The sequence below is a fragment of the Microcaecilia unicolor genome, chromosome 6 (assembly GCF_901765095.1).
Source record: "Microcaecilia unicolor chromosome 6, aMicUni1.1, whole genome shotgun sequence".
In the NCBI taxonomy this organism is placed as follows: Eukaryota; Metazoa; Chordata; class Amphibia; order Gymnophiona; family Siphonopidae; genus Microcaecilia; species Microcaecilia unicolor.
In genome coordinates, this window is record NC_044036.1 from 170,664,030 (window position 1) to 170,678,296 (window position 14,267).

Genomic DNA, 14,267 nt, shown 5'->3' on the forward strand with positions numbered 1-14,267 from the left:
TCCCTGTGTCCCACCCTCATCTGACGTAACTTCCGTGAGGGTGGGACACAAGGAGGGAAGGAGAGCCGAAGGGAGGCGTTCTGCTGCCTGTAGCACTGTTTCATGGAGGTGAGACTGCGATTTCAATGCAGGGGCCCCGGCCTGGTGGCGGACAGAGGGAGGGAGCGGCGGCGACCTCTGGGCGGTTGAAGGGGGAGCAGTGGCTGTGGCGATCTCGGAGGGAGGAGGTGTGGTGACCTCAGGGGGTGGAGGGGGGAGCGGTGGCAGCGACCTTGTGGACGGCGGGGCGGCAAGGGCAGCAGAGGCAGGGGGCCCAGCCCAGTCTCTCGGCGGCCCTGATTAGGTTGAGAACCACTGCGGTACTGAATGTTAACTGTATCTGATGAGCTATCATGTTGCATGCTTTAATCTCATACAGACTGTCAAAAAGAAAAATAAATAAGGATTTTAAGGTCAGACCATCATTTGTTTCATGCTGCTTTGTTAATTTATTTATTTTTTTGAATTTTCTTCCATTTGTGCTGCTGTCAGGAGATGTCTAGAAGACACTAAGCAACATGAGTAAAACTTTATCATTCTCTTTCAAACTATAAAATAATTTACATCACATTTACTTATTTTCTCTCTCTTTTTTTTGTTTTTGTTTTTTTGTTTTTAACCACAAACATTCCAGCATCACACTTTAAGAATATAACAATAGAAAGCATAACCTTTTGCATAGTAGTAAATGAACAGAGACATTTATATTCTTTATTTGCTGTACAATTATTGTCTAGATTTAAAAAAATTCATAAAAACATATGGATGAACATTCAGAATTAACCCTTATTGGGATGGATTTTCAGATGTACCAATGTATGCTTTTTTTCACATATTTCATGCTGTCAAGAACAGAATGTGGAGAACAAGCATTCATTGTGTGTATTGCAGTAAGTTTCATTAGACAAGTCATTTTCTGTTCCACTGGTTAAACCCAACACACAGAGGACAGCAAGAAAAGATATAATATGTAGGATGTAATTTATAGTTTATTATAGCTATTCTGCCTTTAAGATTTTTGTCTCACAGGCACAGTCCTGCCTCTGTTCATAATAAGTTATTTATGCATCTCAATTTATCCAGTACACTGATAGATACAAACAACTGAAGGGTTCATTTACTCATTCACCCAATTCTGCTAATGGTATCGTAGTGATACTAATGAATATTATGGGGATCATTTACTAACGTGTGCTAATGCCATACAAAACCCATTTCATGCTATGGATCCTGCAGCAAATAATACATGTTAACAGCATTAACATGTGTCATTAGTAAATGACCCTATAGAGAAAAAACAGAAATATAAATTTAACAAGGAAGAAATTGAAGAACAAAGGATTGAAAAAAACTGGCAAAAAGTCAAGAAGCTGACAGTACAGATAAATTTCACAGATGCTTGTATCTGAAGTTGTTTTATAGTATCCCAGACCATAGAAACCCAGTACATATTATACAAAGGTTAGTTTCTATATTTACAAAGCAAAGAGCACTCCTGATTGATGTTCTAACCATATTACTGCTAAGGAGCTAAGCAAAATGTGATTCTGAAGTCATCCTAGTTTCAGCTGTTGATAAATAGATAACACGACTGGTTAAAGGAAGTTCTGCAAACTGAACTATCTGCTGGACTGCAGAATGCATGCTTTTATTAAAAATTTGGTATTTGTGAGCTATGAATTTGAGTTTCCTCCTCCAACATGAGTCAAGCTTCTCCAAAGAAAGTCCTGGAAGCTGGTGATTCTAACTGATTGCAGCTGTGCCCTGTTGAAGTAATCATCTTGCACCTTGAAGACTTTTCAGTATCTTTCAGTTTTGACCATAGATTTCAAAAATTTTAACAGATTTTTCTGGCTCAGAAGAAAATATTCTGCTAAACTAGAGATGCACCATTTAGTTTTTTGCCACAGTTTTCAAAGTGGCAGCAGTATAATATCTATATTCATTGAGCTTAGCCAAAGCTTATTACAAACTGGTTTTTGTCATGTAGTTTTAAGTATCTTTCTTTTTGTGTGTGTGTGTGGTATGCATATATATACCTATACATATCACACACACAACACGAGTCACGTATAGATCATAGGTTGAAACGTCTGAAACAAACTTTGTATGAAATAAAAAAGTTAGTTATGAAAAATCTGTGACTGACAAAGTGCTTAGCATTCAAGAGGTTTAAATTACCAATTATATTATTAGGCCGAAAATTTAAGTTACCTGGAACTTACCATCATTAAAAAAAATTCTCCATTGTAAGTATTTTTACACGGCTTTCCTTATAAAAGGGATAATAAATTGGAAAACAGAATGAATTTCATTATAGGATATTTTCTGACTGCAGGAAGACAAACTTTGTTAAAAATTGCACAAACACATCTTAATATACACTTTATAAAGGTTCATTCAGGTCCAAATGGTACAAAAAAAAATATGTCTCTGCTTTTCATGGAAAAGTCAAAAGCAACAAGTTCTCAGCAACAATGCCAACAGACCTTACCTTGACTTTTATGAGGAACAAAATTTCTAAACTAAGTAAGAAAATCAACACAATATATCATGATACTTATATCCTACTTTGATCTTGATACAGAAAATGTCCCAAAATAATGTAGTTTGAATTATGATGCAAGACCTAGAGCAAACTTAAGTGGGAGGAGTTCTTTTTTGTTAAATACTGTCCAGTATATTTTGCTGAATGAAGCCATTACAATAAAGTTAATACTAAAATGGCCTCCGCTAAAGAGGGCTAAACAATAATCAGTTCAAACATTTTATTATAAAAAAAAGCCCAGAAATAAAATCCTGATCAATTCAGTTTATATTTGGAACAAAAGGAAGCCTTGCAAATGATATTTCCCTGTATATTGTATCAAGATGCTACATCCAATATGTTATAGTTTGGCTTCTTTTGTTATTTACTAGCTGTATCTACTCAATTTAACAAAAAGAAAACCCCAAAACAAACAAAAAAAAGACAGTATAGCAGGCAAAATTAGTCCACCATGGTAATAAAACATCTAGGGTGCATTCTCACATAGGTTTCCAGTGAGATATCTCTTTTTGATTTTTTTTTTTTACATAAGCAGAATGCATTTTCTTAACCCTACGAGTGATTTAAGGATGCTGTCATTATCTACAGGTTTGTAAACAAATTACATTCTTCTTTAAGGACATAAATAAGTTAAAATAGTAAGAGCAATTTAAGCAGAAACAAGGCAACATGCCAACAACGTGGTATATTTGTCTATATATATTTATATATATATTTATATATATATATATAAAATTATTTATCTATTTATATATATATATTTCTTTTTTCATAAATGTTTATTAAGCTCCATTGTCCAACTGGTGCAAATCTACTGTGCAAGTTGAGTTTTGCAACTTTAAAAACAAAAGTTAAATTAATCTATACAACTTAGTCCATGCTGCACAGGCAGTTCAAAACCTCACTGACCAGTGTGCCTTGGATAAATACTGTAGCTCTGGACAGAAGGTCCTCTGCAGTTCCTGCCTACAAACATAAAAGACTGAAGGGCTGGAAACGTACATTCATGCAGGAATTTTAGTTGACTTGTCTTCTTAGAAGAGGACGTGTAAATCAGCTACTCTTCTCTGAAACACTGGGATCAGTGAATCCCTTCACTTGCCTTCAAGCGAAGAAGAGTTCAAACCACTTTGCAGCCAGCAATATATTTTGCTTTTTCTTGGCTTCCTTAACTTATTATTTCTTCTTTTCATTTGCACTGAGATATTCAGCTAGAGTGATGTTTCCAAGCTATGGATAGGGCTTCCTGGACTAGAAGAGGTAGCTGATTTGCTTGTGTCAGTTGTAAGATTTATCCCACTATCGATGGCATTGTTGTTCTTGTTTGGTGAAGGTGGACCGGAGTTTTGCTTGAGGGCCATGTCTTCTTCTATATCTGTGTCATCAATTAGGGGGATGTGAGGTTGGGAATCTTCTATTCTGAATTCAGGATGAGTCATAAAGTTGTGAATGGAGGTTCTAGATTCAGGTTTTTCTAAACCTTCATAGAGAGAGCTACGAAATGCCTTCACGACGCGGATCTATGAGGGAAAACAATTAGGAAAAAAAAACAAAGGAAGGGTCATCAGAGGGGCACAACAAATCAAGAAAGAAGTGAACATATTATGCAAGATTAGTTTTTTTTAATGTAGCATGTAGTTAGGGCAGTGCAGGCAGAAGAAGTCCATGTTCTCTGGATGTTATGTGCATATAAGTGAATCAGTTTTGTGCTTTCTGAGTAGCTGTAACAACTGAATCTAAAAACACAAACAAAAATAGAGGTACTGGTTAAAGAAAGCAAATATCCACTCATGTGGGTAATATATCCCTAGTGAAAGACAAGCCAGGTTAATTGGTTATACTGATATGGATACATGCATGTTGGTAGGTTTTCCAGTGAGAACGTTAGTTTTTTTGTTTAAATTTACATTATTAAAGTTATTTTATTTTATATCGGTCAAATATAAAAAGAACACATAACACGTCACAGACTTCACAAACAGAAAAATCACAAAACATCAAATGAGCAGATACAGAATGAGACAATCACAGGAGCCAAACAAAGGATACATTAAACAAAAGTTTCAAAAGCAAAAGCTTCAAACAAAGGCAGCCACAACCACAAGAAGCCAGGCAGAAAGATAAAGAAGCAAACCCATGCTATACTGTAGAAAAATGGCACAGTTATCACGTGAATACAGATAATTGGCACACAACAAAGTACACTCAGAAGCCTGAATAATGTGAAACATTTATATATTGTTCCATTTTTAACATTTTTTGTTTTTATTGCTTCATGCACATGATATGTGAAGTAAACACTCGAGTATAGACCCAATGCTCTATCCATTCATTTCAATTTACTCATGTAATTTTTTTTAGGACATAATAAGATTAATGGATTCCAGAGCTGTATGCAGTTAGTTCGTCATCACCTGCAAGTACTATACTTTTCTGTGCCACATCAATTCATATCATTCATTTTTGGCTCTGAAAGTGCTGTGTTATGTCTTTCTGCTGAGCATGTGAAAACCTTTAACTATATCAGCTTAATTCTATCCAGGGTCATTTAACATGTAATCATACTTTAGTGAAAATGCAGATACAAGGCCAAGACTGTACCAAGCTATAGTTGCACCCTGTATGACTAGTCTACTAGTGCCCTGCCTACTTCACCACCGACGAGAGGAGACATTGGGTAGGAAGCAGTTATTCTGCCCTTCCATATTTGCACATTGTGTAGCCGCACCACTTACACAGCTCTTGGTATGATATTGAGAAGGGCAGTAGCGGGAAGTGCCAACTGGCTCCATCAGTAACTAGCACAAGAGCTGCTCATATACTTCAAGTTTCATTTTGAGCAAATGCAAAGAAAAATGCTGAAGCAAGTAGAAAAATGATGCAAACTTCTCGAGCATGCTCATTTTATGATTCTCTGCTTTTTTTTTTTGGAAACTAAAAAAGGTGGTTACAAACTTTGGAGGCTTTTCACTAAGCTGGATTAAGTGTTAGTGTGTGCATACTGCAGATTAAAATGGGTTATCATGGGACGTGCTCAGGCGTAGTGCGGTTGGGGCCCCTTTTACCAAGCTGAAGCAAAAGAGGGTCTGCGCTTGTGTCAGTGCATGTTTTTCACGTGCACTGAGGCCCCCTTTTACCGCAGCAGGAAAAAGGCAAGTCTCTTACTTGCCATGGCAGTGTGGCAAGTAAGGCAGTTGTCGCGTGGCCATTTTTTTTTTTGGGGGGGGGGGATCCTTACCGCCACCCATTGATTACTGCCACTGCCCGATTACCACCGGGTACACTCTGGTGCTACAGAAATAAATATATTTTTGTAGCACCGGATATGACAGCACACGGTGGGAAGTACCGCTGGTCTGCTGTGTTGGGCTTACTGCCGCTTAGTAAAATGGGCCCTAAGTTTGAAACTGGCATACACTAACTGCACTCAAAAAACATATATTTCTTGCATGGAATGTGTGTGTCAGGGGCAGAGAATGGGCACTTCCGAGCTAATCAGTGCAGCCATATTCCCTGAGATTTTATATAGCGTGACCAAAATTGAGCGGGCAAATCTGGTCATATTCTGGATTTAGCAATGCAATTTAATTACTTAGCAAGCCTAATTTAGGCTAATCAGTGCAGCCATATTCCCTGAGATTTTATATAGTGTGACCAAAATTGAGCGGGCAAATCTGGTCATATTCTGGATTTAGCAATGCAATTTAATTACTTAGCATGCCTAATTTAGGCATGGAGCAGGTCTAATCTATAACCCTGCGTGTAGATTTTTGGAACATCCACGGACCGCCTTGTCGAGGCCCATGGCCACACCCTCTTTTTGGAAGTATGCATTAAAATTTACGTGCACCACTTTACAGAATACGCCTAGCAAGTTGCGTACATAAATTCTAATTAATGCCAATTAGTGTCAGTTGCTTGTTAAGTGGCAATTAGCAGGGTTATAGATTAGACCTGCTCCATGCCTAAATTAGGCGCTGGAATTTACACCAAGTTTTACTTGGTGTAAATGGACGCGCCTAGAGTTAGGTACAGGCATTGCCTCTAGGTGTATTCTATAAACCCACTAGGCATAATTCTAATAAACCACACCTAAATCTAGGCAAGGTTTACAGAATACATCTTAGCGGAAATATTTTCGGCGCCAATTTTTCATGTGCTATAAATAGAATCTAATCCTTTATGTCATACTAACTGATTAGAGTGAATCTAAACACCAAGTCAGAGCTCGTGGAATATCGCAATATATCAGTATAAGATTAACTATTAAAAGATACCCGTCCAATTGTCTTAACCGTGATGTGCTGTTCTATTTTATTTAGGGGAGGAAAAGCCTCAAATGCTAATGGGATACTCCTTTGTTGATTTATCGTTCAACCTTAGGGAGTCCCATCTATTCATCATAGGCACAAAAACCTCCTTAATATTAAACATACAATCCCTGAACCATGCTCAGTTATGCTTTAAGGCCCATGGATGGTGAAACCCGACTGAACTGCTGGAGAGATAAGTGAATCTTAGAACCTTAAAGCATAACTGAGCATGGTTCAGGGATTGTATGCTTAATATTAAGGAGGTTTTTGTGCCTATGATGAATGGATGGGACTCCCTAAGGTTGAACGATAAATCAACAAGGGAGTATCCCATTAGCATTTGAGGCTTTTCCTCCCCTAAATAAAATAGAACAGCACATCACGGTTAAGACAATTGGACGGATATCGTTTGATAGTTGATCTTATACTAACTGATTAGCACAGGATTACTGTCTGAGCCCTTAGCACCTACAAAATAGGGGGCACTTTTACTAAGCTGCATTAAAAAATGGCCTGTGCAATGACTAGCACATGGGCTGTAAAATGGCCGTATTTTCCATTTCCTCAATTAATGGCCATGCGCTAAGTTCCTAATTAGTGTGTGGCCCTTAGCGCAGGAACCCTTACGACGCATATTTTCTAGGCGGTAAGGGCTCCCGCGCTAACCATGCACTAATTGGTTATCATGTGGTGATATAGTTATGCTAACCGATTAGTGCTGGGTACACCTACTCTATGCCCCCAAACACGCCCCCAGAGCTAAACAATAAAATATTTTCTAGCGTGTTGGAAGCATGAGCAGATCCAAAAACTTCCTTGGGACATCCATAGTTGTGGATTTTAACCTGCAGTATGCACTAAAAAGGGCCCCCTAGGTGTCAATAAATGCTAGCGTGATAATTTTTTTTAATGGCTGCACATTAAGCTATAGTCTAAAACTCAAAAGAGAGCTGAATGAAGGATAGTATATAATATATTCAAATATCACCATAGAATACTACCCACTTAGATAGCAGCATAGAATGTCTTAGTTATAGTTGGAGGAAAAAGCCTCACGTATCGTGGAGTAACTCCTTATATTGCAGTATACACTGTCATAGAACTAAGGAGTATCCACTCGCATCCACTTATCTTTTAGGAGTTCCACAGCCCAGTTCCTTTCCACGGCCAACTGTGGCCAGAGTTTCAGGTCCTGCTTCAGGTTCAATAGTTACTTGACTGTTTCAATATGTAAAGCTTTTCTGCTTCTAGTCCCGGGACTAGAAGCAGAAAAGCTTTACATATTGAAACAGCCTAGTTCCAGGACTAGAAGCAGAAACGCTTTACATATTGAAACAGCCTGGTCCCGGGACTAGAAGCAGAAACGCTTTACATATTGAAACAGCCTAGTCCCGGGCCTAGAAGCAGAAACGCTTTACATATTGAAACAGTCTAGTCCCGGGACTAGAAGCAGAAATGCTTTACATACTGAAACAGTCTAGTCCCGGGACTAGAAGCAGAAACGCTTTACATATTGAAACAGCCTAGTCCCGGGACTAGAAGCAGAAACGCTTTACATATTGAAACAGCCTAGTCCCGGGACTAGAAGCAGAAACGCTTTACATATTGAAACAGCCAAGTAACCACGGACCCTGAAGCAGGACCCAAAACTCTGGTCACAGTTGGCCATGGAAAGGAACTGGGCTGTGGAACTCCTAAAAGATAAGTCTCATTGGGTTTAATTACCAAGCGATATTGATGGATTAAGAATGTTTATAGAGCACAATACAGCATTCATTCTGATGAAATTGGAGGTGTTTTGCCTGTGATGCGAGTGGATACTCCTTAGTTTTATGACAGTGTATACTGCAATATAAGGAGTTACTCCACGATACGTGAGGCTTTTTGCTCCAAATATAACTAAGACATTCTATGTTGCTACCTAAATGGGTAGTATTCTATTATGATATTTGCACATTAATGCTGTCATTAGCGCATAGCAATATCTTCTTGTGAAAGGTATCCAATGGTTTTTACAATTTCATTGTCTTTACAAGTATGTAAAAAGCTACTTATGCTAAATGTGGTAGTCGGATATTTTTTATTTCCTCTGAATTGTACAGCAACTAGTGAAACCGTTGATACTCCTAGAGTTACCTGTGGAGTCCTTTTACTAATGCACACTAACGAATTTATCACACGCCAGCGAATTAGTGTACATTAAGTATCATGCAACCCATAGTGTGTGCCAAATCTGTTAGCGTGCCTTAGTAAGAGCAGCCCTAAGAGGCTCTTTTACTAAAGCTTATCATGTGCTAATGGAATTAGCATATGCTAAATGCTAAGAAGCCCATAGCAATAAAATAAGCTTCTTAGCATTTAGCACATGCTAATTCCGTTAGTGTCCGCTAAGCTTTAGTAAAAGGCCCCTACATAAATTGTAAGTTTATTTAAGAATAGTAAAATATTACATAGTAGTTTACTGTTTAAATTTTAGCTTTAAAATGGTTAAAACATCTGCATAATCTGAGCACTGGATTAATGTTTCTGCAACCATTTGGCTTTCACCCTAAAGATTTTTAATTTAGTTAAAAGATCCCTTAATGCACTTAGATTAATACATCTCTCCTGTTCCATTCTGAATTCCAAGATCTTGCACCTTAAGCAGCAGAATAGGGTGGGCCATTGGCCCATTCCCCGACCAATATTTTCTCCTACAGCATTAGCAACTAGAGAGCCTGGGGGCAGGGCCAGAAATTGGTTGGTTTGGCACCTATACCTACAGATGTATTTTGCTTTCCTTGCCTCGCTAATTCTTATTCACACTTTAGTAAGTAACCATCTAGACTACTCTACACACTATGGACTAGATTCTATATATGACACCTTAAAAATCAGCGCTGAAATGAAATGCACCTAGGCATATTCTATACATTTAGGCGTACTTTATAGAATAAGTCTAAATTTCTACATGGTTTATACAATACTCCAAGCGACCATCCATGTGACGAAGTTTAGTCGTGAGCGCATACACCAAGTAAAAGTTGGTGAAAATCCAGATGCCTAAATTAGGCGCAGACCAGGTGTATTCTATAACCATGCAGACAGATTTTAGAAAAGCACATGACCTGCCCATTCCACACCCATGGCCATGCCCCCTTTTCAACTATGTGACTTAGAATTTATACGCATCACGTTATAGAATATGCTTAAGGGATTTCTGTGCATAAATTCTAATTAATGCCAATTAGTGTCAATAATTGTTTGCTAAATGGCAATTATCAGCACTGATTGGCTTTTAACTAAGTTGCATGCGCTAATCCATAATATGACTGGATTTGAGCACACAATTTAAGTCGCGCTATATAGAATCCCGGGGTATATCAGGTTATGCATGATTTTCTAGTTAAGTGCCTATTATTGGTGCAAAATAGAGATGTCAAGCTTCTTTTTGGAACTAAAAAAGGTTCACTATGTTACCCCTCTGCTTAAAGAACAACATGGACTCTCAGTTCTATTCATGATTAAGTTCAAGATCTTAATACTCTCTTATGAGGTCTTCTCTGGTGCCTCTATATTTTTGGCAAGGTTATTCATCCCGTACATTCCATTGTGTACCCTCTCTCTTGTCATCTCAGATTAATTTTATCACATTTTCCATCATATTAAAATCAGAATGGGAGCTATTATAGAAGTAATTTGAGTACTATGTTGCTATGTTATTATGGTATCATTTGTATTCTACTGATATTTATCATATATCTATTATATGATTGTTCTACAGCAGTGTTTCCCCAAGTCCATTTCTGGAGTACCCCTTTCCAGTCAGGTTTTCAGGATATCCAAAATGAATATGCATGGACTTGATTTACATACACTGCCTCCATTATATGCTAATCTCTTTCATGCATATTCATTATGGATATCCTGAAAACCTGACTGGCAAGGGGTACTCTAGGACTGTACTTCGGAAACACTGTTCTACAGTGCTGTTAAATGTGTATACTTCTGATACTATTTCACGTTAATCCTATTACTAGGTTTCAATTTGCCATTTCAAAGGTCACCTCATTGATTGTATTCATGTCTATATTTTGCCATTTTACTATTGTTATGCTATTAACAAAATTGTAAGTCTTATGCTACATCACTATGGGTGAATCTCTTTATAAAGACAGTTAATAAATTTCAATGAATAACTTAGGGGGAGGGGTCTTTTACAAAGCGGTAGTAAACCTCGCCAATCCAGAACAACTGCTGGCCCAACACGGCCACTGGCGGTAGTTCCAGCTGGAGCTGGAAATTTTTTTTCTGTACTGTTGTGCTAACATGGTGGTAATTGGGCACTGATGTGCACTGCCCGGTTACCATGAGTGGCGGTAAGTGCTCCCTGCTGCATGGCCACGCGGTAAGGGTTATTTTATTTATTTGTTACATTTGTATCCCACATTTTCCCACCTATTTGCAGGCTCAATGTGGCTTACATACTACCGGAGAGGCGTTCGCCAACTCCGGTATGAACAAATACAAAGTGATGTTGTGGTAAGATAAAGTTCATGTGGCACAGCCACACTAGGGAATCGTACAACGGAAGAGTTGTGTTATGTCCATTACGTGCTTTGGTTTTGTTGTGTTGCAGAGTTCAAGCATTTAAGTTGGATCGGTAGGGTATCTTACCATGTAGACATTTGGGGGGGGAGGGGGGCATTTTACCCACTGCGGTAAAAAAGGCCCTGGTGCATGGGAAAAACAGCCCCTGCCATTACTGCAGGGTCCTTTTTCCCACAGCTTAGTAAAAGCACCCCTAAATAAATAAACTGTGTGCCTATAAATAGATAAATATAAATAAATATGCATATAAATAAATAAATATTAAAAATAAATATAAATAGAAGGCACATGGTAGGACTCTGTTCTACAGAAAAACCTACTGTAAGTGCCTAATTTATATAATATTATGGCATGATCACCTATAACAACCACAGACCTAGCATGAAGGTTTGTGCCTAGATTGTAAGCTCTATTGAGCAGGGCCTGTCTCTCTGTATCAGGTGTTTAGCGCTGTGTGCGTCTGGTAGCGCTATACAAATGCTAATAATAATAATAATAATGCCAGAGATAACCCACATTGAGCCTGCAAAGAGGTGGGAAAATGTGGGATACAAATGCAATAAAATAAATTAAAATAAATAAATGTAATCTACAGTATTCTATAAGTTACAGCATAAACGTGAGTTCTGCTGAGACTCTATCGTGTGTACTCTTACCTGCGAAATACGCATATGTGGCCCTGTTACAAAGCAGCGGGAAGCCCAACACGGTCTTACCACATGCTAATCTGGAGCCACCGTTGGCCTTCATGGGTGCCGGCAGCAGTTCCAGTCCCTAAGTGCACCATATCCTGCACTGGGGAAAATAGGGCTCTATTTTTTTAGTGTGGTGCTAACCTGGTGGTAATCAGGCAGCACTGCATGCTACCTGGTCACTGCTGGGTTAGCGTGGGTGCCTTTACTGCCGCATCAATGGGTGACAGTAAGTGCTCCCCCTCGCATGGCCACGCGTTAAGAGCAATCTTACCACATGGCCATGGCTAAGCCTATTTTACCCACTGTGTCAAAAAGGGCCTCATCTCACAGCAAAAATGGCCCCCACAGTTAACATAGGGCCCTTTTTACCGCAGCTTGGTAAAAGGACCCCTATGAAAGTTATGCATACATTTACAGACTACCACTTAAGCAACATTTTAGCATTTATGTATGTATAGGTGCTCATATACATGTATATGCCATTATTCTCATGATTTACACATGTAATCAATATTTGAGCATACATTACAGAATTACCCTTTACATGTTCTACCTTTAGTGTCATCACTCATTATGGAAGAAATTATCCTCAGACCTAAGGCTGGAAACTTCCTATTTCCAGCTCAAATCTCGTGGAAGACATATTACTTCAGATTTGTCTTCCAGTTACCCTCCCTTTCTTTTCTTTAAGACTAGCAGCTGGACTGATGCAGTGGGACTTGCAGGAACTGAGACAGCAAACCTCCTCCCTTAGCTCTCCTCTAACTCATTTTGTTCATTTATGACAATTGTAATTGATTTTAGCGTTCTAAACTCCTTAATATTTTTTATAGTTGCAGTATATCAAATGAATTTCAAACTTCAATTTTAAACTACTAATTATAAGTCTTTTCCATATAAATACCATGATACTCTATCCATTTAAAGTTAGAACCATATTTACATAAGAAGGCAACGAAAATGATAAAGGGGATGGGACAATTTCCCTATGAGGAAAGACTGAAGCAGCTAGGGCTCTTCAGCTTGGAGAAAAGGTGGCTGAGGGGAGATATGATAGAGGTCTATAAAATAATGAGAGGAGTAGAATGGGTAGACGTGAATCATTTGTTTACTCTTTCCAAAAATACTAGGACTAGGGGGCATGCAATGAATCTACAAAGTAGTAAATTTAAAACTAAGTGGAGAAAATTTTTCTTCACTCAACGTGTAATTAAACTCTGGAATTCGTTGCCAGAGAATGTGGTAAAGGCAGTTAGCTTAGCGGGGTTTAAAAAAGATTTGGATGGCTTTCTAAAGGAAAAAAGTCCATAGATCATTATTAAAATGGACTTGAGGAAAATCCACTGCTTATTTCTGGGATAAGCAGCATAAAATGTATTGAACTTTTGGGGATCTTGTCAGGTATTTGTGACCTGGATTTCCCATGTTGGAAACAGGATGCTGGGCTTGATGGACCTATGGTCTGCCCCAGCGTGGCAATACTTATGCACTTATAACATACGTATCATCCTACTGGGACAGACTGAAGATCCATGAAGCCCAGTATCCTGTTTCCAACAGTGGCCAATCCAGGTCACAAGTACCTGGCAAGATCTCAATAATCAGATTTTATGCTGCTTATCCCAGGAATAAGCAGTGGATTTTCCCAAGTCCACCTTAATAATGGCTTATGGGCCTTTCTTTCAAGAACTGGTTCAAACCTTTTTTAAACCCTGTTATGCTAACCATTTTTACCACATTTTCTGGCAACAAATTCCAGAGTTTAATTACACATTGCACAAAAAAATATTTTCTATAATTTGTTTTCAATTTACTACTTAATAGGTTCATTGCCTATCCCCTAGTCCTTGTATTTTTGGATGGAGTAAACAAGTGATTCACATCTACCTGTTCCACTCCACTCAGTATTTAAAAAACCTCTATCATATCGCCTCTCAGCTGTCTCTTCTCCAAGCTGAAGAGCCCTAGCCTCTTTAGCTTTTCCTCATAGAGAAGTTGCCCCATCACTTTTGTCAATCATTGCCCTTCTCTGTATCTTTTCTAATTCTGCTATATCTTTTTTGAGATGTGGTGACCAGAACT

The 14,267-nt window shown here is 38.4% G+C and overlaps 1 protein-coding gene across 5 annotated transcripts in view; it reads right to left on the reverse strand.

Annotated features, from left to right (window-relative positions):
* Positions 1 to 2,970: 2,970 nt before the first annotated feature.
* ATP2B2 (ATPase plasma membrane Ca2+ transporting 2) overlaps positions 2,971 to 14,267 on the reverse strand; it is a 969,683-nt gene continuing 958,386 nt past the window's right edge. For 4 of the 5 annotated variants that reach the window (XM_030205270.1, XM_030205268.1, XM_030205272.1 and 1 more), the window contains one exon: positions 2,971 to 4,107. In XM_030205270.1, coding sequence (XP_030061130.1) covers positions 3,799 to 4,107 — 309 coding nt within the window. In that variant the 3' untranslated portion in view covers positions 2,971 to 3,798. The remainder of the gene's footprint in view (positions 4,108 to 14,267) is intronic. The other variant, XM_030205271.1, reaches the window with a different exon arrangement.